Raw genomic sequence first — 25,769 nt, forward strand, 5'->3', positions numbered from 1 at the left:
AGTCAATGTAATGTAACTGTGTGAGTGTAATTAGGATGGAAAAGAGAGCATTGGTTAGATGAAGTGAAATGATATCTTTAAAAAAGTGGTATCTATTTGATGAAATAGGGTTAGAAATTCAAAAAGGTTTTGGAATTGATGGACTGAATCTATAAGGAAACCTACATGTTTTTGGAAGAACTTAAATTGCAAGATTGCACAATTTTGATTTAGGTTTATCTGTCAACTTGACTAATGACAACAGTACTGGAAGCACATATTTTCTAAAAGAGGAGATGTAAGTGAAGTTAACTTAGAGCAGAACTTAAATTGACCAGAGATAATTTAATGCAAAAAAAAAACAGATTTGTGAGATATATTTTATAGACACGTCACTAAACTGAATTACAAAGAGTTACGTTTACAAAATGCAAAGCCATTTAGAACGTTTACAACTTATTGATCATTTAAAGACAGAAATATTGGATGATTAACCAGTATCAACTATTTATTGTCCTTGTGCAACTCTTTTGCTAATAGTTTTCTTAAATGCATCATTTAAATGTTAATTTGATGAATCTCTTAATTATCACAACCTCTCAATTGTGTTTTTATGGCTTTCTACTGTATTAACCAAGTGATTACATATAACCAGTGGAATCAGGGCTATAATTATTACACTGGCACACTTCAGCCTCCACAAATCACTGCAGCAGCAGTTGAAAGAAAGAGACATATTGGAAAAAGCATGCATTATTTTACATGTAAACTTAAACATATATAGATATACATTAATGTAATAGACAAACAGACAACTTTAATTTATTGGGATCTCTCTTTATTAAAACTGGAGTGTATATATTCTATAAATAGAGTGTACATTATGTATAATGCAATTTGAGTTAAAAAAAAGAAAAGAACACTTGTGTGTTCGTAGGCTTGTGTCATTACAATTTTCTGATTAGAACATAAAATCATTTTAACAAATCATTTTGTATTTATTGTCACTGTCTCTTTCACTTCAATTCAATTTACATAATTTGGTTATAATTTATTTTTGTATAATTGGGTGGTTTAGCCATTGTCTTTGTTAAGAGTCTGTCTGACTGTCTGTTTCAAGGTCCTCATGTGCAGATCTCCTCAGACTGCATTAGCAGGTCAGCAGTCATCATCTAATCTGTGACAAATTTGGAGCAGGAAGAAACCTCTTAAGAATATTACAGTTTCATTAGTTCTGTAAGAGGGTATGAAGCCTTCATGACCTTGCATAGCTGTGTGTCTCTCTCTCTCACACTGTCCTTTCTTCCATTCTTTCTCTTCTTGCCTCATTTGTATTCTTTTTCTTTGTCACACTCTCACTTTCTTTTCTTTCTCTGCTTCTTTTTGTCCCCATACGTTTTCATTTCTCATAATTAGGGTTAGAAAAGTGAGGAGGCCTGAGCCAATTTCCAGTAGTGAGAGAGACTGTATTCTGATTCTGCACATCATGAAACAATTTGATGCACTTTTAATAATGAGAGTTTTATGAAGTCCTTTTGATCAACAGAATTCTGTTCTATGGTAAAACTGTTTAACAAAGTTAATAGTTGCTGTAATGTAGTTATATGTCTCCATTTAAAATGGTTCCACTGATATTTTTAATTATCATTCAAGCTGTGACTGAACAAGGAATCTTTGTATGGCAATTATAGGTTTAAACAAATTAGAAAACATTTCTGCTATCTGATCTTGCCAGTACATCAAATAAAAGACTGCTGTCTGGAACAAAGAATAATATTTAAGGTTGTTCATGTTCATGTGTGTGAATGTGTATGTATGCCAGTGTGCTTGAGTTAGTTCGAACGGCAGATCAGATCAATAAATTAAGCTGCTCATTATGATGGCCTGCTCTTGCTGGTCATTAAGAAAAACGCATGTCGAATTTGCCACCCTGGCCCCTACGAAGTGTGGGTAATTACCACTAATGTATCATCGTCTATTCAAGACCATAACGTTTCGTTTCTGGGGGCTGACAGTGAAACACCTCTGACCTAAATGTTTTATTCATTCATAAGACTCCTATTAATGATTTTAAACTCATTTTTCACATGATGAACATGTGAATACATATTAATGTCCTGTACACGTCTATCAGTGCTAACAGTTTTTCATATGGTGTAAGATTATATTTGTGTTGTTTAAATGAAATATCATCATATCAATGTCAGCCCTCTTAATCCTAGAGTTATTGTAATGGATGCATGCGCCAGGTCAGCTTGTTGTTTTACAGGCTGGTGCACAAACTAAGTTACTGATCTGTGTCCATGTTTTCATTTCATTATTTAGTAGCTTTTGTATGTTGTATGCTTGGAAAGTCTTTAGTAATCAAACATAAGTAGTTCTGAAACAAATTTTAACTTGCATTTGCTTCTGACTCACTCTTTGGGAGCAATGCGTTGCATTAGAAGAAGAAGATCCGAAGAAATCCTCTGATAGAAAACTATATTCTGTCTTTTGGACATTTTTTTTTTATTTTACCACGGCATTTTAAATTAAAACATCATTACTTTAAGAAGAAATGGGCGAGTGGACAACAGACCACCAACATAGATGACTTGCAGTTTTCTGTGATTTGATTTTGAAGTGAGACGCAACACTGAAACAACCCTCTGTACTTAATTTTTTCATTTATTTACCGTAATTATGTAAAGACTAGTTTGAAAACATTCAATTTCATATCTTCGAAAAACTTAAGTCTGGCACATCTCAACCAAGTTCCTGACTGCTTTTGTGTCAAAGTGAAGAGAAGCATGCGGTGAGCTGGCTTGTTTCTTCCGAGTATAAAGAAACAAATGTGATTATTTGTAAATTAATTCATTAGTAATATCTGATGATTACCCTTCAGTTGGATATTTTTTGCTAAAACACAAACTAAAAAGGTTGTCCAGAATGTGCATGGCTGTGTGATACAAATAATAATAGCACAAATAACTTCCAAGTGCAGTTACATTTAATTTCAACTATATTATTTTGCCACCTAGATTATGTGTCATATCAACATCATATCAAACAAAAAATTTTTACGGACGCACCACAGAAACACACGCCCAGGTATTGGATGAAATCTAACACAGTAATGGGACCAGCATATAAAATAAGAACATCTAAGACTTATCTCTCTATTTTCAAACTTGCTCTTGAGACTTGTATTGAAAATCATTTAAGATATGCTGTTAAATGCTTTGACACAACCAGCACAGTGTCTACCCTTATAAAAATATACTGCACATATACCTCCTATTAGCCTGTGCATAAACACATGTGCATATTAGGAGACCTCGTGATATTATAATTCCAGAGGCATCTAACTATGGTGTTGTAAGGACAGAGGATCATGGAGGGTAATAATGGCTGCATTATTACTCCTCTTATTGTGTCTTAATTAGTGGCATTTAATTATACACTAATGCAGTGAGGGCTATTAAAGACATTGAGGCCTGCTGATCAGGGAATTAAAGCAACATGCACCCACACACACACACACACACACATACACACCTACACAAACACACTTATCACATAGACACTTTTGTCATGCCATTGAAATTTCAGTTCCCTTTAACTAGGAATCACAGACACCCTGCAGTGAAAGTGTGTGTGAAAATGTGCATTTGTAGATGAGAGAAAGTGATAGATAAGAAAAGATAACCTTTGGAAATCTAGAAGCAATAGATTATAACTAGAGAGAGCCAGTAAAGAAAAGTCAGCTACACTGTGTAATAAAAAAAATAATGAAGCTGTAGAAAACAGTATAAAATAACATTAGGATGAGGAAGAAGAAGATAGGGGCAATAACTATTATACGTACTCTGCTCGTTAGCAATGACACGCAAATAGGTTTTAATTCTTCACTCCTACGCATCTCCTCCACTGGTGCATCTCAATTATTTGTTCAGAGGCTGGTGTGACAATAGTGTCAGCTTGAGGAGCCTTTGGGATGCTAAACAGGGGACGAGAGGTTGAATATAAGTCATTTTCAGTGGGCTGAACCTGGCGCTTTGTGCTGCTGGAGAGGAGAAGCTTCAAAGCTACGGTTAGAGAGAGGAAACAAAAGAGCAAAACTTGATCCGATTGCCCTGCCTGCTTTTGAAGTTCTGAAGCCCAGAGTGTCGGCTGCTTATATCCATCTTATGAAGATCATACACACCTGCCCTGGACACAACATGCCCCAGTACATTTGCCCATTCCAGATGCGATTCATGTCATGATGCCCACCCTTGCATGAATGTGTGCACATAATGATGATTTATGGAAGATGATTGCATGACTTCAATCTAAACATCTCTCTGAATGAGGTTTGGCTCAGGTAAAGTTTTTTTTACTATTTGTTTTCTATATGTATCTCCTGGATTTGGGGAACTTAAATTTCATGTTGAATTTGAGGAAGTACAACATCTTCCTGTTGAATTATTCAATATTAAAAATATACACACTTGTTCAATCAGAGTTAGGTGTTTAAGATGGGTTCTTGAATCTGTTTGGTTTTAGGAGTCCAGAATCCTAAAAGCTCAAATGTATTTCATGTCATCATGTTTAAAAACCCAAATGTGCCTGATGATTAGAGGTTTCACTCTCATCCTTATGTCTCTAATACATTTTTAAAAAAGCATTTCATGGCACTCTCAATTTAATGGGAATCTGTTGCATCTGAAATGTGTGGGTATGAAATAAGGGAAATAGCCTAATAGTAACTTATTATGCATTTCATTGAGCAACTGGTGGCAACTACCTACAGTAATCTGTGCCGCTGTTATTTCCTGTTGTAGAAGGTGATATGAGCACTACTTATTACAATATTCAATAATTGTGTTTAGAGAAGTAATTATTATACAGGCTGAAATCAGCACAGTTGAATCTAAAAATCATAATGCAATTGTAATGTTTTAGCCTCAGATTAACTTAATCTCTGGTAATTTATTATAAAAGGATACGGCAGTGTGATGGAATGTATTGTCCTTCAGCAATGGTATGCAAACAGATTCCCGAACAACGTGTGGAAATTAAAACGAGTAAATAACTACAACACCAAAGAAGTTGCGGTTTTAAGTTCTTTATAAATATCCTCAGATAAATAGTGTTATAATACAAGCATAACATTTTCAATGCACCGATAAGTAACACAAAAAAGTCAGGCCTAATAAAAAAACACGAAGGCCTTTTTGTCTTTAGCCATAGGCCTGCCAAATATTAAAATAAAAGAAATACTAAGAGAAAAAAATTATAAACAGCGTTGTTGGTTTGTATTCGGAAAGATTCCTAAATCAAAGCTTTCTTTGGGTTTAGCGTATCTGCTTATCTGATTGTATTTATCAGTGCCACATTACAGTATGTGGTAAATGCCCTCACAAATTGTGCAAATAAATTATGATTTCAATCAACATGGGTCTAATGAAAAAATCATTACACAGCACAATATTAACCTTAATTTCTTACAACTCTCCCACAGCTGCACTTAACTTTAACTATGATGCTGCTGACTGGCCAATTCGGTCTTCTTTTATGCATTCACAAGGTCCTTGGTTGCGTTACTTTTCAAAAATGACCCGCAATTTACCCGGTTAGGACAGCAGGAGAGCCGGGTGTAGAGGGTTGCCTTTCCCCTCCAGCAGATCGCTTTTCTCCATCACTGAGGCCGGTGAGCAGAGCTGGGACGGGCCGGACTGCAGCCCTGTCAGTCCGGGCACGGGACCCAGGGATGGGGTGGGTTTTATTGGCACGGGAACTGCGGGCAGGGTTTGCCCGTTGGAATTGTGGTACAGGCCCTTTGCTGACATGCTGAAGGGCGCGTACTCGGATGCGGGCACGGGCACGCCACCCATGGACTCAGACAGCATCCCGACGTGTGGCCACATGGAGTTGACCACGCTGCTGAGCTGCGGGGGCACCGGATAACCCAAGTGGTGCATGACCGAGGTGAGGGGGAGCCCGCTGGCCATCACACCCTTATAGTCCCTTCCTATAATGTTCTCGATGGCGAATGGGTGTTTGAACCCGCCTGGCTGCGCGCAAGTAATGCCCCCGTAACCCTGAAAGTGAGGCAGCCGACCCACGGTGCTTGCCGGGCCGGGTGTGTGGTCGTGGTGGCCGGATGCTGTGCCAATCTTGCTGCCCGGGTGGTGGTGATGATGGTGAAAGTAATGCATCATCGGAGAGCTTTTGCAGGCCATATGCTCAGCGCGCAGCACCTTGAAGCGCTTCCGTCTCCTCAGGAAGCTGCCGTTCTCAAACATGTCACCGCAGTCCGGGTGCAGAGCCCAAAAGCTGCCTTTTCCTGGCTGATCAGGCCGCCGAGGGATCTTGATAAAGCAGTCGTTAAAGGAGAGATTATGTCGCAGGGAATTCTGCCATCGTTGGGTATTCTCTCGATAATACGGAAACCGGTCCATGATGAACTTATAAATGTCACTTAGAGGCAGCATCTTCTCTGATGAGTTCTGGATAGCCATCGCTGTCAGTGATATGTAGGAGTATGGAGGCTTCTGGTCGCTGTAGGAGTTCTTCCCAGGACGAGGCATGACTGGTTACTATTTTGTTAAAGTTTGAATTGTTAAATAAAACAGCCTTAAATGTAATATTTTAAACGTTATAAGGAGCTAATTTGACAGTCTTCATATCAGTCTCCATCTGACGGATCTGTTCCAAAGTTCTGAGCCATTAGATTAGAAGCTGGTAAATTTTCGTTATATCGATTAATACGGTGTAGCCTAAAGGCCTGCTGTAGTCATTTAAGATCATTTAGAGGCTCCAACATCCCAGGAAAGTTTCTTCTGAAGACTTTTCTTTGTCAAATTATGCTCTTGGCGATGTGCGTAAAAGTCAGTCTCTGTGCGTAAAAGTTGAGAGGTCCTCTCGGTTTTCCCCTGTTTCCGCGGCGGTTGAAGGATGTGAGGGGCAAGTTTGCTTCGCTGTCTGTGTGTGGTGTGTGCTCCTCTCCTCTTGTGCGATGCTCCCACTCGCCGAGCGCCGTTTTTGTAAGACCCCTGCAGGTCGCTGGCTCTATTATCTATTATCCAGACACTTGGGGACAGGGAGGGAAGAGCACGCGCGCGCGTGTGCGTTTGTTTGTGTGTGTGTGTGTGTGTGTGTGTGAGAGAGAGAGAGAGAGAGAGAGAGAGAGAGATGGGGTAAAGAAATTAATACATTGAGGGATGGATGGTACGTTTAACATACGCATTTGCTTCTAATCTCCTGTTTACCAATCACAGCATCCTGCCTAAAGTACACAGGGACAGAAAATAACCGCGGTGGTTGGTTTTAACCACTACAGTGTGTTCAAAGGGACATTTCTTCTAAATATCTTTCAGCAAGTTGTCTAATCCCCAATAGCTGCATGAATGATCCTCTGTATCTGATTCTGACCTTTGACCTCTATGGTATAAAACTAAGAGGGGGAAAAGCAGTCAGTCAGTTTGAATGCCTGAATGCCTGTTTTTATTTGATTGAAATAACCATGAGATTGAATGTGGCTTTGAATTGCCACCATTACTTCACTTGAGGAAATAAATAGTAAAGAATGGAATACATCCTAAACACAAACTCTGTTAAATTTGCTCGACTGCACTTTCAGACTTTGCAAACAATAAATCATGTCTTCCTTTGCGCACAATCATCAGTGCTCTTCTATTCTGCTCTCAATTACAAAAGCACGCACACAAACTCAAGCACACACACACACACAGAAAAAGAGAGAGAGGGGCGCTGTTGTTGATTAATTGCTGAGAGGGGAGTCCGGCGGCTGTCTGTCTGTTCAAACACTCTCCGGTGAATCCTACAAGGATGTAAACAAACTTCATCCCCTGCTCTGAATTCTGTTCAGCGGAGAACAACAAAAGCTGCTCCCCTATACAGTATATATTTTTTTTCCAGCCAGGTGTCATGACTGGGTCCTTGACGGCTCCTGTCTTCCCCGGTGCCCCGGTGGGCCCCCGAATACATTACAATAATTAAGCCTTCCGTGATTTAGCCTCCTAGGAGAGAAGTCCAACAATGTAATTAAGGGCAAGCTCGCTGTATTAGGTATGAATATTCAAAACTGTGCAATTAATTAGCCGGTGCATCTCTTCCGTTACGTCTCAGTCCTTCAAGCCCACTCAAAAGGTCAACTGTGTCGACGGAGAGCATATTTTAAAGACATTATTGTAAGGGAAATCACTTTTTAGTGACACTTCGCTTGAAAAAGAGTTAACATTTAGGTATGTTTTCACTGCAGAAAAGACGTTCGATGTTGTGCTTGTGTGTGTGTGTGTGTGTGTGTGTGTGTGTGTGTGTGTGTGTGTTTTTACTTTGCGTAATTGTTTTCCTGGCGCCTGAAAAATGAGTTTTGAAACTCTGAGGCCCTCAGAGGCCAACGCGGGTAAAAGCATCCTCTTTAAACGCCCGGGAAAGATCAATATTAAATCTGTTTTCACAAAGGGGGCCGTTAAATAGACACCATGGCTGATCTGCATAACAAAATTAATTAGGTAGTCTATGGCAGTCTTCGCCTGCGCCCAACTCCTGGACAAATAACTAGTTGTAAAGCACACCTTCTGGGCATACGGAACATATGCTGGAATTATCCTTAATTGACTAATTACATAAATTACTCATTAAGTTTACAGCACATCAATTATAAAAGATGTATCAATTAATTTTGCATAAATTACAAGCGGCACGCTGCACGAAGAGGGCGGCGGAGGGAATGAGGGTCGCCAGGAGGGGGTCTAGTCTAAGGTGGAGCGTGTGTGTGTGTGTGTGTGTGTGTGTGCGTGTGTGTGTGCGCGCGCGCGTGTGTAGGCGCGCATGTGAGTGACGGTCGTCTGTTTGTTTCCTGTCTCTAATAATTATTTGTTCAGCTTAAGGGCAAAGATATTCTTTCTCTGTCTCCCATTCGCAAAGGGAAAGTGTGGGGGTAATGGCAATTATACTAATAATAATAATCTTAAAGACCTCTCTTCAAGTCATAAGGGACGCATCGTCACGGAGAGAGCCATTAAAATCAATTAGCGAGGCCTATTGTTTTCAATGGAAAATTAAACCAGTTTAGGACTGTTGTGCAGACGCTGTAAACCTTACTTGTGTAATGGGAAATTATTTAGAGGCAAACTACGACAGATCTTTTCCTTTCCCCATAAAAGAGCGAGCAGGCAGGAACATTAATGGATCAAAGCTGCAGTGTGTCTGCCTGTTGCCTTCAAGAGTTATCTCAGTCAGCTCAGTTAAAACTAAATCATCATTCATCACAGTGGCAAACTTATGTAAAGCTTTGAGTCTTGCATTCTTCCCAAACTTCCAGAACAATAATAAGAAAACCATCACCAGAACAAAATGAATAATTATTGTCCACCAGATTTGTAATTGTTCCTCTCTTTTGTTCAAACCTAATGAAACATTTCTCATTGGAGTTGACAATGACAAAAAAGATCAACCTGTGATAAAAATATGCTTTATGAAAAGCACATGCAGAATCCTGCCTTTCTGGTAAAAAAAAAACAACGGATTTTGGATCTTTCATTCTATTAAAAGATTTTTGTGATCATTCACTCACTGAAAAAAAAAGCATTGCACACACACAAGACATTTGTTCTCATGCATTTGTAGATGAGATTTCTGGGGACCTTTCATATACATAATGCATTCCCAAGCCCCTTACCTTGACTTACTAAACATCACAACTACATGACTAACCTTAACTCATAACCTGAACCCTGAAACCAAGGCTTAACCCTAAAAAAGCAGTGTCTACCAGTGGGAACCTCTGTTTTTGTTCCCACAGAGATACTAGTCCCCATCAGTTAGTGTGCATTCATTCCCCACCAGGATATAAAAACATTAATAAACACATGGCCGTGCACACACACACACGCAAGATACATGACTGGATTACCAGTATGAGTTTGTTTGTTTTTTGATGAGAACAATTAAGAGCGATTTGATGAAAGTAACAGGGGAAATACTGTGTGTTATTTCCTTTAGTATTTTTTGTTAGAAAGGACTGTAGGCTGTGGTACTAATACAACCTTTGTACAGTTCACCATACTTCACACACACTTCCTCATTGATGATGGCTACGTACTTTCTGTTTTATTTTCTGTAACTTAATTTAGAGGGACATCAATGGAGGCTCTGAAGCTTCTCCATCCATACCTTTTCTGGCCCTGTAACTTGTATAAACATATCTTTCACATTGCCAGTATTCTCACTGAACACAGCCCAAACAAATTTGAAGGATTTGTAATCTGTACTCATAACATGCTCAAAGATTGTCTAAGAGCTCTCATCAACCAACCACCCACTAAACTGAACTTCCGTAAAATGACTCATATGCCTCTTCTGTTTATATGTATATAGGCCTATCCTTTGTGAGCCACAAGAGCATCCCTGAAGTAGTGTTTAAATCCACTAGCTGTGACTTCATCTCTGCCTTTTTACAGACTGTGAGGGTATTCTTCCTTTATCATAGGTATTGAAGTAGAGTCCATTTCATCAAACTAGCTGTGATACTGCTGCAATAGAGGGCAACTACACCATACATACAGGCAGTCAGTTGTTGTCAGTTGCTCCATTCACAGCAGTCATTCATCGAGATGAGAATCAATACAGAAGCTCATTTCAGTTCTCAAAGGAAAACCTTGAACCTTATGTACCCCAAACCTTATATTAACCTTGTACTCCATAACTAGGCAAACTGTAGACTAGGTGTCTCACAATATAAGCACAACAACAATACATTTTCTGTATGACTCATTACATTACCTCAACACAGGAAAAGAAAGAGATTGAGACATCTCATTAATTCATATTTATTATATCGCAGGTAAAGGACATGTTGTGTTTTGCATCAGGAACATGACTCAGTTGATCTCAAATTAAAAATGTCTTGCTAGGGAATAAGTATCAGTGTCCCTGTTGCTTTCTCTTCCTGGCTGAATATTACCAGTTTTTATTTAACAAGTTCTGGCTTATTGTTTAATGGATTTAAGGAAGGCATCCTGGAAATAAATTACAAATTAAAGGTAAAAATAACAAAGCCATGTTTGGGGAAAGAGGACAGGTGTTGTGGTGCATCAATAAAGCTTTTATTCTGAAGATTGTGACTGGAAGTCATATTGATTATGTCTAGCTTGACTCTGGTCTGAGAGTACACAGACCTTTTGACTCTCCACATTGATAGTACACTAACACAGCCTCCATTACTGTAAAACCATGGGAAACCACAGCATCTTTTAAACATGCTCATATTTCCCACTGCAGTTAGGGAGTTAGGCTATGATGGATTCCAACGAATGTGGAACAGAACTAAAGCCAAAGACAGTAATAGTGAAAAACACACACGCACGCACACACGAGAACATGTTACTGTATGTGGAATTTATTAATGTGTGTTCAATATTAAACGTTTTTGATTGTCCTTTTATGACCACTTATAAGAAAATTATTGTCATTTACTCTGATCGTGTGATTACAGTTTGTTAAAATTGCTGAGTCAAGCTCTTCACAGAACACTGAACTGTAGATCACTTTTCATTGCTTTGACACAAAAACATATTTCAAATTTCATGAACTCCATTTTAAACACTGACATTCCAAACTAAAAATAACACACAAGTACTGTACATTAGAGAGCAATTTTCTACATTCTGCTACGTCTACATCGCAAGAGAAAGAAAAATAAATAAAAATGCATGAACTGGCCTTTGGACAATACTGAGTGCCTATTTTCATTCCTTGATGATCTCTATGAATTGATGACACATATGATTTGTGCCAGGTGTGAAAACGGGGCACGTGAGTCCCCCAGACGAATTATTTTCTTTGTGGAGATGGAAAGTTTATGACTACCTGCCCGATGTCTATGATCAGACGCAGTGAATGTTGGATATCTGGACATATCTGCGGAAGATTGCCAGGGATGGATCAGACATGCAAAAAGATTCTTTCTAAGGTGTATTGCAAGAGAGGACAGACGGTGTGATTTGGATGGAAACTTGTAGCCAAATGCAAAAGGTAGGGTTTGCCAGCACTGCTAAATTTCTATTTCAGTCAGTAGGCTGCTGCATCTGTGTGTCACAGCATCCTCTTATCAGTTTGCAAGCGAACACATTGTTAACACGCAGCCATTGGACACTTCACAGATGGAAAAGACGAGGCAGCTTTTAGAAGTAGACAGAGTAGGAGATAGTTTAGTTCTTGTGGTTTTAATAATGGGGTTGGTCAAAGCTGAGATGCTCCTGTGAGAATGGGGTCTTTTATGTTTGTGCACTCTATTTCTAGTTATACAGTGCCTGTAGGAGATCAGATTAAAGTCCAAGCCTGAAAACACAATAGAATGAGTTTTAAAACCAGCACTGATTTTTGTTGTAAAGGTGATGCAGAGTAAAATTTTGCTTGTGCTTTTTTTAAAAGAAATGTTCTTTCCCATAAGTCTTAAGTCTTTTCATTTGGAATTATCCAATAAAGCCTTAAGATGATGTTTAAAATGGCGCTTACCCAGAGATGTATGTAGGGTATTGGTGTTTCAGTATGAAAAGGACACTGTCATTCACATCTCCCCCATTCACCCACCTATGCATGGGCTTAGAGGGTGCTCCTGAAGTCTGTAATGTTTCTGATTAGAACCTAGACTTCTCAAGGGTTATGTGTTGAAGGAGATCAATTTCTAGGGACTGCTACGGACCCCCTGGGACTTAATATTTATAAATGCAAGTGATCTCCATAGACATTTCCACGTGACTCTGGGCAGTCTATAGCAGAGCAGGGTCTGGATGTGTTTCTGGAGGAAGAATGAGTGCAGATGTTGGCAGAGATGCTCTACAGCTACCAAAAGAGTGGCTTGAAGAAGGAAAATCAATTGGGTCACCCACCAGGGAAGTCTGTCAGCAGCCAAAGACTTTACATGAGCAGTTAATAACTTTGAACAATGTTGTTTAGTGATAACTGTGATACTGCATTAATTGAGGCACCATGTACATTCCTGTAAGATGTAAATGAATTACAATAGTGTTCTGGTACAAGAATGGACCCTGTGATCCAAAGTGTTTTGGCTGCATTTGTGACTTGTCAATGTGGGATTAACTGTTGTGTCGACTCCAAGAGGTAATAATTAAGGTAATTTAATTTTGGCAGTCAAGGCATTACATTTACATTACATTTACTCATTTGGCAGACGCTTTTATCCAAAGCGACTTACATTTGAGGAACAACATACAAGCATTAACAGAGCATCAACTGACAATACATACAAGAAAGAGCAGCAATAAATACTAGTAAGAGCTTATAGTACATATCACATCAATGGGGTAAATACCTAGAGAAGGAAGTAAGAGTTAACAAAAAGTGCAATCAATACAAGATCATTGTAGGGGATAGAAGAAGAAGAGCACAGGACGTGCATGTTAGAGGTTAGGAGTTAGAGGTGTTATAAGAGGAAGTGTTCTCGGAAGAGATGAGTTTTCAAGAGCTTCTTGAAGTTAGAGAGGGACGCCCCTGCTCTGATGGCGTGTGGTAGCTCGTTCCACCATCGTGGTGTCACAGAGGAGAATAGCTGGGACTCAGATTGCTTTGTGTGAAGGGATGGCAGAGCCAGGCGGCGTTCGTTGGAGGAGCGTAGCGGCCAAGAAGGAACGTATGCTTGTATTATGGAGTTTAGGTAGATGGATGCAGACCCAGTAGTCACTCTGTATGCAAGCATTAGTGACTTGAATTTGATTCTGGAGGCCACGGGGAGCCAGTGGAGGTCACTGAGTAATGGAGTGACATGAGTCCTTTTGGGCTGATCAAAAACCAGACGCGCTGCTGCGTTCTGAACCATTTGCAAGGGTTTCACCCTGCTAGGAGGGCATTGAGGCTTACACCTGACAAGGCTGGATTACCAGCAGGATAAAACAGACAACTGCCTAGGTGTCCCAGACCTCCAGGTGCCCAGAAAGCTCCAGGTTCATCGCATGTCAGTGGGTTTTGGTAATTTGATTGACTGCAAATTTGTCAAGGCAGATAAGGCAGGTTGTGAATTGAATGTTGGAAGCCTGGCCTGTATCTGATCATTTGACCATCTGGACATAGTGCATCTAACTTCTAGACAACTTGTAAGAAATTGATAGAAAAATAGATCCAGAAAACTCCAATGGGACCCTGACCCAAGATAAATGCCTCGTCCATTTTGAACATTAAATTTGGCGACTTAACATTGTGTGTGTGTGTGTGTGTGTGTATGAGAGAGAGAGTGTGTTTCTGTCTTCGGGTGTTCTCTGTTTTCTCTGGTCCTTTAACATTTCAGATTAATTAAAGTGCTTCCTGTCACACACACGAATGAAAGGCATTGCAGTGCACGTCGATTCTGGCTGCGGTTGTGATCATATTGCGGCAAAAACGTGTTATTCTTTTTTTTCTTCTTCTTCTGTGCACCACAACTGTAAAGGTGCTGAAATCAACACTAAAGCCACTGGCAAAATAAGAGGTTGCTGTCCGTGGTGCTGGAGCGCTACTATTTATCATTCACTACATTCACTGTGTTTTTTTGTCATTGGTGGACGCTGAGGTTGTGTCTGCGTGGGGGTGGGGTGGGGGCTCCCTACCGCAGGGAGCGCGGTTGAATCACGGTGCGCGCCTCCGTCGGATCTCCTCTTCCTGCCGTCACACCCACTGCTTGGTGTTGTGGGTTCACCCCGTAGAGAAGGGGAGGACCGACGGCACACACAAGCAGCAGAGAGTGCTGCAGTGCGAGCGCAGCGGGGGACTCGGAAGCAGAGAGAAAAAAACACATAGCCTACACACACACACACACACACACCAGCATTTGTCGAAACTTGGTCTATGGAGAGATCTGCAGCGACACCGTAGCGACGCAGGCCGACATGGAAGAGTATTTGCGGAGGGTCCAGAGCAGACTCGGGGTGAGTTGAGAGCCCTCAGCGGCGTTAAAACCAGGTTGTGGGTGTAATGAATGAGACCATGACGGGAAGGATGATACTGCTGTGCTACAGGCTGCGTTCCTGTTGCTGAAAAAGCTCACGGCAAAAAGCAAACAAAAAAGCCTCTCACGTCCCTTCGGTACCCCAAGCACCTGTAGAACGACAATATGACAGTACAGGGGAAAGGAAGGCGTGTTTGGTCCCATACAATAAGCTCGTTGTGCTTACAGGAACATCAGTGTGTGAATCTGAATGAGGAGCTGATTTCTAATGAGAGGCATGACATCAACAAGTTTAGCCAAAGGCTGTCCTTCCCTGATATGGTTGCTCTGCAGATACTGACTCATAATTTGCATTTGATCCAGGAGTGAATATCTAGTCACACATATAAAAGCCTCATGCAAATACTAACTAAATACTAACTTATATAGACTAAATGACTGGAGCCTTTGGGGCACTCATACTTGTATATTATTATAGATTATAAATATGTGGTTATATTATTTTTCTATGTGTCTGTATACAGTCTTGGCCTGTATACATTTGGTCTGTCAGGGGTGCACTGCAACACAGATGTTCACATTAGGGGGCCTGTCATGGATAATGCAGGTACCTTGAGGCTATGGGCTGTAGAGCCCCTAAACCACTCTTTCTACATGTGCTTGTGGCATGACCATATTATCAGTTGCAGTACATGGCCATGACAGTATCTTCCGAAGGTTTTGAGCTATGAACATATATTCTCACGCCCCTCCAAAGAGTATTTGTAATGACTCAGTGCCCAGTTGATATTGGCAGTGCTGCATCTTTGCCTTTATATTTTGGCTGAGTTTAATACCGTGTCTTTTTCATTTAATTGCTCTGGAGAGAATATGCCCAGGCGCCAGTCAATATCGGGAATTGATCAGAAATAACTCCTTGTCTCCTTCTGTTGGCCCCTGAAGAGCACACACACTATTATTCAGTGACTTTCAAATATGAATGATTTTGCTGTTTTGGTTATTGAATCAACCTACAATCAGATCCAAAGAATATTAATTCACATGTGTTTGTCATAGAATTGTAGATGTTCAGATTTCATTTTAACTCACTCCACTTTAGAGAAGCTTGGTCATTCCTTATTCAGCAGTTGACAAAACAATCTCACCTTAAAGTTCATTTAGTAGCTTTTCTAAGAGCTTTCAATCATATCACCTAATCTTCTTGAGCAGATAAAGACGTGTATGTGCAATCTCTTTGTACCTTGTACTGTTTGTCACCACCAGAGTAAGGTCCATATATTGTCCAATAAAGTCCAAACTTTACACTTCCAAGAAATCTAGGTAATAATATACTGTATGGGTGATAGTTAGCATATGCACAACAGCTAATTTGGGGATACTGGAGTAAAAATGTTGACTATGTACCCCAATATGCTCTCATATTTCATACATTGTTGATATTACACAGGATACATGCTTGTGTTTTCATTATTTTCTTGATTAATTATATTTCCAGCAATGCTACAGTATTCAGAATATTCAGTTTATTCATGTAAACAGGTGTCTGTCAGTACAATACAAACATGCATATGAACAGCCTGTCTGGAATGAAATTTAAAGAGGTTAAGGGCTTTTATCTTGGATATAGGGAAGGCTGAGGAGAAGAAAAGATCAAAGAAGCACATTCGCAGATCAGAGCACAGCAGGGTAATTGAGTGATAAGGAGGGCAACTGATGAGTGTTATGGAGGCCGCAGATAAAGTGTAACACATGTCATGATTATCAACCATTTCTCTCTCATGCACACACACACACACACACACACGGGGCACACAGACATGCTTTATCTCATTCCTCCAAGTACTTTGATGGTTCTCTCTTTTGCTGACCACTCTCTACTTTCTGTCATTCTCCCTCTCTCTCTCACTCACTCTACTCTCTGGATGGCCACCGTCCAGAACATCCATACCTCTAATTGGCCTGGCTCTTAGTGCCTACTGATCCTGTATTTCTTTCTATCTCAGTTTTTCTCTGTATAGCTCCACCGCTCTCCTTCCTTCACTCTCCCATCTTTTGGCGTAGAGCTGAAGCAATGTGCTGAGTGGACTTCCACCATCTGTCCTTCTCAGCCTGCACACTAATACACAAACACACCCAAATAGGGTTTTAGGACCACTTTGATATTTGCTTTTGGCTTTTCTTAGTATAAAAATCATTCCAAAGTATTTAAAAGAATAGGTCAACGCTATGTGGGCGGCGCCCGGTTGCCCCGGTCTTTCTGTGTGGACTTTGCGTGTTCTCTCCGGGTCCACCGGCTTCCTCCCACCATCCAAAGATATTTCTCCAAAATTGTCCTTAGGTGTGGATGTGAGTGTGAGTGGTTGTTCGTCTATGTGTGGCCCTGCGATGGACTGGCGACCTGTCCAGGGTGTACCCCGCCTTTCACCCAATGTCAGCTGGGATTGGCTCCAGCCCCTGCGACCCTGTACGCAGGATAAGCAGTTGACGATGGATGGATGGTAAACGCTATGTGTGGCTAGGGTGCGCTAACATTACTATTCATCCCAATAAATGTTTACTACAGCACTTAATAAGTGAGATGTTGAAACAAAGGACTAGATGATAAAGGTCCATACTGCCTTCACTGTCTTTCTAGGCATTCCTGTTGTGAAAACGAAGGTTGGCTATGGAAAGTACAATCATTTGAAAAGCAGTAAAAGCATTTATTAGCATGACTGAACCAAAATATAATATAAAAAACTAAATTAACCATCTTTCATAAGTTTAAGTCTGTGGTGATTGTTCCACTAAACATTATTCACAGAAATCAAGTGTTTTCTTCTTTTTTGTGTGAATTATACTCTAAGGCATCCATTAGATATATTTGGAAATGAAAAATTCCCAAAAAGTATTAATCTATGGATGTACATTATGTAAATGGTGTTGTTGTGGCTCAGTGGCTGATACACACTGCACAGCAAGAAGAACTTACTTCTCATTCTGAGCCCAGGTTCAGGAGTTATTCTGCCTGTGTTGAGGGGATTTCCTGTGGGGCCTTCACTTTTTTCTCACTGTATAGAGACATTCATTTCAGGTGTTTATTAGGACTCCCATAGATATGTTTAGTAGAGATGTCGGTGTGTGATGGACTGGTGATTTGCTGATGTGTTTCCTTGACTTCAGTCTGATGTGCTTGGACAGCCTCCAGTTGCTCCAATGGTTGCAAAGACCACAAATGTAAACATTTACTTTTATCAGAATAAATATAAAGGTTGTATTTAACTGCCCCACGGGTTTTACACAAGGACCAGTTACTGTTATTGAGTAAATCTCCTCATTTCAGAGTGAAATTTGGCTGAAAATATACATTGATGCAGCTGGGCATCTAAATATATAATATATTCCAAACATGGCCTGCGATGACCAAGAGGGGAGAGGAGAGAGGTTGAATGCACTCCAATTGAAGGATATCAGATGGCCAATGCATGCTCGTGCACACGTGCACACGTGCACACACACGCACACTGATATTCTTCCGCTGCAGTATAACAGACACTGAGCGGCCTTTTCTCCTGCTAATGCATCGCTTCCTTTCTATCTAGTATTGATTTGAAGGAACAGGCCTCTTCCCCCTCTCCTTCTCTCTCTCTCACACACCACCTCTTTCTTTTCCACCTCCAATTTTCTCTTCATAGTGTTTTTTCTTTCTTCTCCCTATCAGTTTTTTTTTCACCTGTATATCCTGTATATGTTAATTTTTCTTGAACCTCTTTCATGTGTGACTTATAAATCCGCTGCCCATACTCCTTATATTTCAGCCCCCTTTTTCCTAATTCTCTTCAAAATCTTTGCCCTCATTCCACCAATTTCACTGCACTCCTTCCTTTCTCATTCTCAGTCTAATCAACAGCGTCTAACCTCTCTCCTCCCCTCCCTCCCTTTGCTTTGGCCTCTCATTTCTTCTCCCCTCATTTCATTTATCCACTTGGCCTTGATAGTGAGGCCCTATGAACAGAAACCAGACATTAACTCCATTCCGTATGCATTATTACCAGTACTTTATTCATCTATCCCCGGCATTAAGCTCCCTTAAATCCCTCGACTCCATTATATATTAGACATGTCAACAAATGTGCTAACTAAGTGTTAGCTTAGCTTCCAGGGTGATATTCGAGAAAGCAGGATTACTCAATTAAATAAAAGTTAAAAGTCATTGCCATCTGTGGGGCTCAGAATACTATGTTTTGAATGTTTAACCCATTAACTACCCATTTACTTTATTACTTTATTACTACCGGCTGATTTTCTGCTTTCAAATGAGCCATTGACTTCCATCAATTTCTGCGTGTAGTATGAAATTAACAGGCAGAGACCTTTGTTTTTAGATGAAAAGCATCTCATGGAACTCATGGCTTGTGACTGACTCACAATTCATTGTCATTCGATAACGTCTAGCTAGCTGCAGATTGTCCACATGGGAAAGTTGTTCTGTCACATGCAAAACAACTGTACACATAGTGACCCATCTTAACCTGGAGATGTGTTAGTATCACTGCTTACAGACAAGAAGGTAGCAGCTGCTGCCAATTAATTTTTGTAATTCCTCCTAAAATGTTATTCTTTTCATAACGTATGTGCTTGATTTCCAGGTTTTATATTCCAACAACATTGCTTGGATATGAACAAAGCTCTTCTGCTCCTTATCCTTTAAAAAAGGACAACAGTACTGTAAAGTACAATATGCAATTGTAGTAAATGGGCTAAAACATAGAAAACCATTATTATGTTGCCTGTGATAAGAGGGTTGTGACTGTAATGTTGTCCATTTGGGCTACCTGGGAGAATCTAGCCAGAAAACATGAATTTCCTACTGGTCTTTGTCTTTGTAAACTTGCTTCTTCCCCTCCACTGCTCCATCCACATCAGAGCATCCTACAAGCCCATTAAGATGAGCTACAGATTGACGGGATATTCATTGTGTCCACATTTTGTTTCTTGATTAATGGTGCAGGCTGCAGGGCAATGAGTCAGCTTATCTGTTTTAGATACAACTTTATAGATTGACACAGAACAGAGAAAAGCTGAGGTTTTTGTTATATTTTTGTTCCCAATTATCAAACACGATCGCACTTTCAGAGTGTAATTAATGAGGATACACATAGTGCTAATTTCTGTTATGCTGTTATGAATTTCTTAAAAGTTTTTTCTCACAAAGACAAATGTTGAATTTCCAGAGACCCGACCTTTAGATGCGTGGCCCCCCTGTAAGTCTATGTAAAGACCTGTTTTTAAATACCAATGCTGGAATCAGTCAATGAAAGTCAGGAATGGCTTCATAAAATATCTGCTCTATTAAGATCTAATACCAAGACTCAATAAATGAAGGGAGAAACTTAATTTTCTGCCTTTTTCACCCAGAGATGAACGTTTAATCTCTGTAATGGAGCTGTCATTAATGTCCACTTAACATAAATGAGTAGTGTTTGTCTGCATTGTTTAGTGAAATTAATGGAACTCATCACTACGCTGATAAAGCGGGTTACTCTGAGTTAGAAGTGAAAAACTATAGGCAGTTGTTTTGCTGTTACAACTGATTTTGCCTCTAGTGTAGTGCATATTGAATCGTATTCTCTTTCAAGCATGTGGCAAACCTTGCTGCACCGTTATTTAATTTTTAATGCATACTGTTGGTTTCAAAATGCTGTAGTCGTCTAACATAGTTATGCTGGCTCAAGGAGTTTCAAGTGATACGGTTATATCTGCTATCAAATCGAACCTGCATAGTGATGTTTCCTGCTTCCTTAGTTGGATGTTGGAAAACAAGAGATTAAGTATCACAGAATGATGTCATGGCAAGCCTTTTTAGATATTATTATTATTATTATATTTTAAATATAAAAGCCACCTAGCAATAACCGTGTATGATTGTGTGCATGTTTCCAGGCAGATGCATTAGAGGATCCCATCCATGCTGTTTTAGGCGGACCAGAGCCAGATGTTGACACTGTGGCCGCGACACTGTGCTTAGCACTACACCTCAGCCAGGTAACATGAACTCTGTCTGCTTGTGTGCATGTGTTTTCTACATAAAATGAAGAAGAAAAAAAACGTTTTCAGACGGTTAAAGTCGAAGTGTTCAAGTCGAGTCAGTTTTATCTATAGTTGAGCCAACTCTTATGAAGGATATTGTTACTTTAGAAACATGCACTGTGTCCCAAATCCATAATATATACTAAATCTAAATACTATAAACTACAAACTAGATTATAGTATACTGTTTAATACTAATAATAATATTTAGAATGCATACTGTGTTGTTCGATTATACTTTTCAGCCTATGAAGTTAGCAAACAAATCTGTACTTACACATTGTTGTTGGTTTGATTTGTGTTAATGTTTCATGTTCAGTAGCAGACATTGTGCAAATCACTACTGCTCTGTTTGAGTACCACCTATATGAAAACTGGGAACATTGTTATGGCTTTATCTGGCTGTTTGCCCAATGAACCACTATATTAATGGAAATACACAAAAGATTTAAAGCAGCTGGCATTCAGTAAAAGTGCTACCTTGGCAAATATATCATATGCTAAATGATGAATTGGCAGGGCGGAACAATTAAAATGCATCAAATAAAGTTAAATGTGGTCCACTATGAAAATGTTCCACTGGGATGCTCTTAAGTTTGAGCCACTCCCCCTTAGTTTCACTGTGCTCACAAAGATATTTTCACTATAGTGGTAAAACATATTAGTATTCTATATATGGTATACTTTTTGTACATCATGCAATACTGTATTTTATATTTTTAATTTAAAAAAAACATGCTAGTAGCTTAACTTTGTCGGAACATCTGACTCCAAGTCTGTTTGTGTCGTTTTTAAATGTGTCTGGTGTCATGTACCGTGTGTGTATGTGTGCTCCAGAAGGAACCGTCAGGCGGAGTGTGTGTGCCAGTGCTGAGCGGCCGGCGATGTGACGCTGAGTTGCCCGGGGAGACAGTAAGGTATCTGCATAGGGCGAACATTTGTGAAAGCTCGCTTCTGTGGAGGGAGGATGTAGACCTCGTGAAGCTTCATCACACCGGAAAACTCTCACTCACTCTGCTGAGAGATGGACTGCTGGATAGGTAAACACACTCGCATATGCAAATCATGTTCAAGCACATACACCAGTCTCTAGATAACTTTAGTTAATCCTTAACTCATTTACTGATGAGACACCAGGGATGATATTAAAATCTTACCTGAAAGCAGGTTCTGTAGATTTAGGATGTTTTATATTTCACTGGACCAACAATGATTAATGTGTTTACAGGTGACACTGAAGCACACACACACACACACACACACACACACACACACACATGCAGACCCCAAACATATGCGGACACCGTGGGTTCTGGCTGAGAAGACTGTATTTGCTGATGCAAAAATGAGATTGAGTTTGGGTGTGTATCTCAGGCCTGCCTTTTTTCACCACTCATGACCCAAAGGGGAGTTGTATTTATGCAAATACCTCACAATCATCACTCCTTGCCCTGCAGCCATCCATATCTCCTTCACCCCCGTCTTCTGACTCTCCTAGCTCTGAGTACCACACTTTGGAGTCCAGCATCCAGCGAGTGGTCCATCACGACAGGCAGCGGGACGCAGGGGATGATGGGGCATCGTCTGTGGTGACAACAGTCGCCAGGGAGGTTCTTCAAGAGGCACCAGAGCACATCGGAGTAGCGCTGGGTGAGACTCTCGGAGGTGAGAGAGGTGCGGGCGCCCCCCCTCCCCCCAGGGGGAGTAATGGGGCGATGAAGGAGGACACACACAAATCCCCTGACATGACTCGCTTAACACCCACCAGGAGAGATGGAGAAAGAGAGAGATGAGGGGTGGTGAGTGTGAGTAAGGGAGACCGCAGAAAGACACACAGAGTCCCATAGTGTGACTCTTTTGTTACTTAAGTTAGTTTAGTTTGTTAAGTTGTTTCTGTTTTGCCAGGTAGTCATATTTTCCCACTAAAGTAAGAAAAGTTACAAGAAAATATTAAAAAGTAGAGGGGAAGATAACAAAACTGTGTCTACTGTATGTATGCATGAGAGGTAAAACTCTCCAGTCTCACTACAGAATGTGTGTCTGTGTTGGTTTTGGTCAAATAATATTAATGATCAATAACATATATATTATAGATGGTTTACTGCATTGTAATAATTCAAATTACATCAGTTAAACTCCTAAGAGAAAAAACAGAGATGGAGTGGTGAATTTGCAGTGTGTGTATGTGTGTGTGTGTGTGTGTGCGTGTGCGCGTGTGCGTGTGCATGTGTGCGTGTGTGCGTGTGTGTGTTGTTAAGTCAGTTAAACAGCCTGCAAAACAGGTACTCCAGTTGTCAATGTTTAGCGGCTGTGTAAATGTTGGGCGGGAGACATGACTGATCTCTGTTCAATAACGCTCTGCTGCTTTTTCTCTTTGTCTCTCACTGTGATGTACACATAGTGGAAATGTGAATAATGGTGGATGGAGTGAGAGGAAAGGAGTGAAGTAGAGTCCAGATACACAGACAGAAAAGGGGAGAGCTCTCATATTTCTTAGTGAAAGTTCTTTGGACAGTGCATGGCACTGGCAGGTTCATTGATTACTAAAGAGGCAAATAGCTCAAATCAATTCCTGATCATCATAAGCCCTGTCTGAAGAAATGTTACCAGAGGACATATACAGCTTTAATGACCTTGTATACTGAGCTGGCCACTGGCTATTTATGGCTATTTTAACAATATTTCAGCTTTTTTTTAAAAATGATAAATATGCAAGAACAGTTGTACTGTGCATTTTATGCAAACTGCATATGTTTGTGTTTTGATTAAAATGACACCAATAGGAAATATGTGATAGCACAACATTTCAAATATTTGATCATTTAATATGATGATCATGATCATCAAATGTTGCCTTTCATTAAATGTGACTGATTTACTAACCACTGTGGGAGCCCAGCGGTGGCACTGTATACAAACAGGGTCTAACTGAATTTCACTAAGAGGACAAAAGTTTTGGCCAGAAGTTTTCGTGTTCTTCCCTGATCTTTGATGGCAAATTTATGTTCAGAAACTTCATTAAAAGTGTGGCATGAGGGAACAATGTTATTTATTGAGTCCAACTCGGCACAAAAGGTTGCAAGGGCATTCTGTAACTAATTACTTTTATTGATCATTATTGATTATTAGTATTGATTGATCATAGCTTACAGTGGCCTTAAATGTACATAAAGGTACTAACTAACTACTCAGAAAAAATATCCAGTAAAGAGATAATATATCACGGGGAAATACAACACTTAATGTAAGTGGCTCTTCGTGGCTTATGACCAAAGTGTGTTGCAGCGCTGTTTATTTGTCCTACGCCAGACGTTCAGGCTTGTATAAGCAGAAATCATTCATTATTGAACATACATTGAATTCATATGAATTTATGAACAATAGCCAGAGTGTGCATGCTGGATGCACCCATATGTGTTTATGTGTCTACAGAGGCCTTGCGGCTGCAAAGTGAAGCCTTGTGGATCAAACACGGCCGTCGGTCAGCACAACTGGAGGAGATCATGAGATCCTTGGAGCAATGGAGTGATGTCACTGCGGGTCAGCGTGATCTGGCGAAGCTACAAGGTGCGTAGTTGAACATGCAGAGCAGTTGGGCTTGAATTGAACACAGTAGAGTAGACCTTTGGTAATTTGAGGCATATTGTGTTATTTTGTAAAAGGTCATTTAAAATCTTCCCAGTTTATATCATTATAAACAGCATTACATAACAGCTGTAGGGGGCTTTAAACAAAAAAGCAGACACTTTTACCATAATTGGAGGCTCTTTCCATCTTCTGCTGCTGACAGAAGTATCAGGTCGCCTGATTGCTAGAAGTTCAGTATAATCCCTGTGGTATCACATTTTGCTGACTGGCACATTTTCCAACCTTCAATTATCTCACACTTCTGGAGAAGGCATTGATGCTTGTGTTTTTTTCTGTTTCTGTTGTGAATTGTTTTCTATTCTTTTTGTGTGTGTTTTATATAACTGTTAGTCTGTTTGTGTGTACCGACTGGATACAGACTTGGAGCAACGGCTGACTGTGGAGCTGAAGGAGTTTTCTGATGGCGAGATGACCATAGCACTCACTTCAGTGACTACAGATAATAATGTAAGTTATTTATCATAATAAAGCTCCAAATGCCTGGTTCTATTTAGTTTCTGTTCAGTCAATTACAACATACATATAAACCAACTGAAATAGTGTTTTTTTAAACATGACTGAATATTTAAATCTTTAAATGTTGAAGAGAGTTTAATTCTAACCTCATTTATTTTATAGTAAATTGAACCCAACTGTGCAAGGCCAAAAACCCAATAAAGAAAAGTTAATTTATCTGAAGCTCAGATGATAAATCATGTTAACTGGAAGAGAGTTTAAGGTTTAAAGACCCTTTTTTCTCATTAACATGTAAAGATTTACAACTTTATTAAATATATTTTAAATGTGTCACATTATATAATTAATTACATGACAACAACTAAAAATATGTAAATTTATAAGCTTTGTATAAAGATAAAAGAGCAAACATTAATACACTTATTTCTTATTTAATGGCCTGATCTGCTTGACTGGTGCTTTTTAATATGTCATGGTGATTATATAGGGATATACTGCAGTCCACTTGTCGTTGCTGGTAGTTTTCAAAGAATCTTACAAACTAGTCTTTTAAACAAGAGGGAGAGAAAAACTTTGTTACTTTTGATGGCTTTGATGTTTTGGATACACCACACCTGCGCTGTGTCATTTTGGAGAGGTGTTGTTATGTAGAGGAGCCCCTCTGATGTTGTGATGTTCTGCATTTGGA

At 39.9% G+C, this 25,769-nt stretch overlaps 2 protein-coding genes across 5 annotated transcripts in view; one reads left to right on the forward strand and one right to left on the reverse strand.

Annotated features, from left to right (window-relative positions):
* Positions 1-5,576: 5,576 nt before the first annotated feature.
* On the reverse strand, positions 5,577-6,533 carry foxb2 (forkhead box B2). The gene has a single exon (XM_046035839.1). The coding sequence runs from the start codon at positions 6,531-6,533 to the stop codon at positions 5,577-5,579; it is 957 nt and encodes a 318-aa protein (XP_045891795.1).
* Positions 6,534-14,754: 8,221 nt separating this feature from the next.
* Positions 14,755-25,769, forward strand: part of LOC123960614 (protein prune homolog 2-like) — a 39,975-nt gene continuing 28,960 nt past the window's right edge. For all 4 annotated transcript variants that reach the window (XM_046035460.1, XM_046035462.1, XM_046035461.1 and 1 more), the window contains exons 1-6: positions 14,755-14,888; positions 20,831-20,932; positions 21,815-22,017; positions 22,476-22,642; positions 24,410-24,544; positions 24,984-25,072. In XM_046035460.1, the coding sequence (XP_045891416.1) occupies positions 14,850-14,888; positions 20,831-20,932; positions 21,815-22,017; positions 22,476-22,642; positions 24,410-24,544; positions 24,984-25,072 (735 nt within the window). In that variant the 5' untranslated portion in view covers positions 14,755-14,849. The remainder of the gene's footprint in view (positions 14,889-20,830; positions 20,933-21,814; positions 22,018-22,475; positions 22,643-24,409; positions 24,545-24,983; positions 25,073-25,769) is intronic.

Source organism: Micropterus dolomieu, linkage group LG21 (genome assembly GCF_021292245.1).
Source record: "Micropterus dolomieu isolate WLL.071019.BEF.003 ecotype Adirondacks linkage group LG21, ASM2129224v1, whole genome shotgun sequence".
Lineage (NCBI taxonomy): Eukaryota > Metazoa > Chordata > Actinopteri > Centrarchiformes > Centrarchidae > Micropterus > Micropterus dolomieu.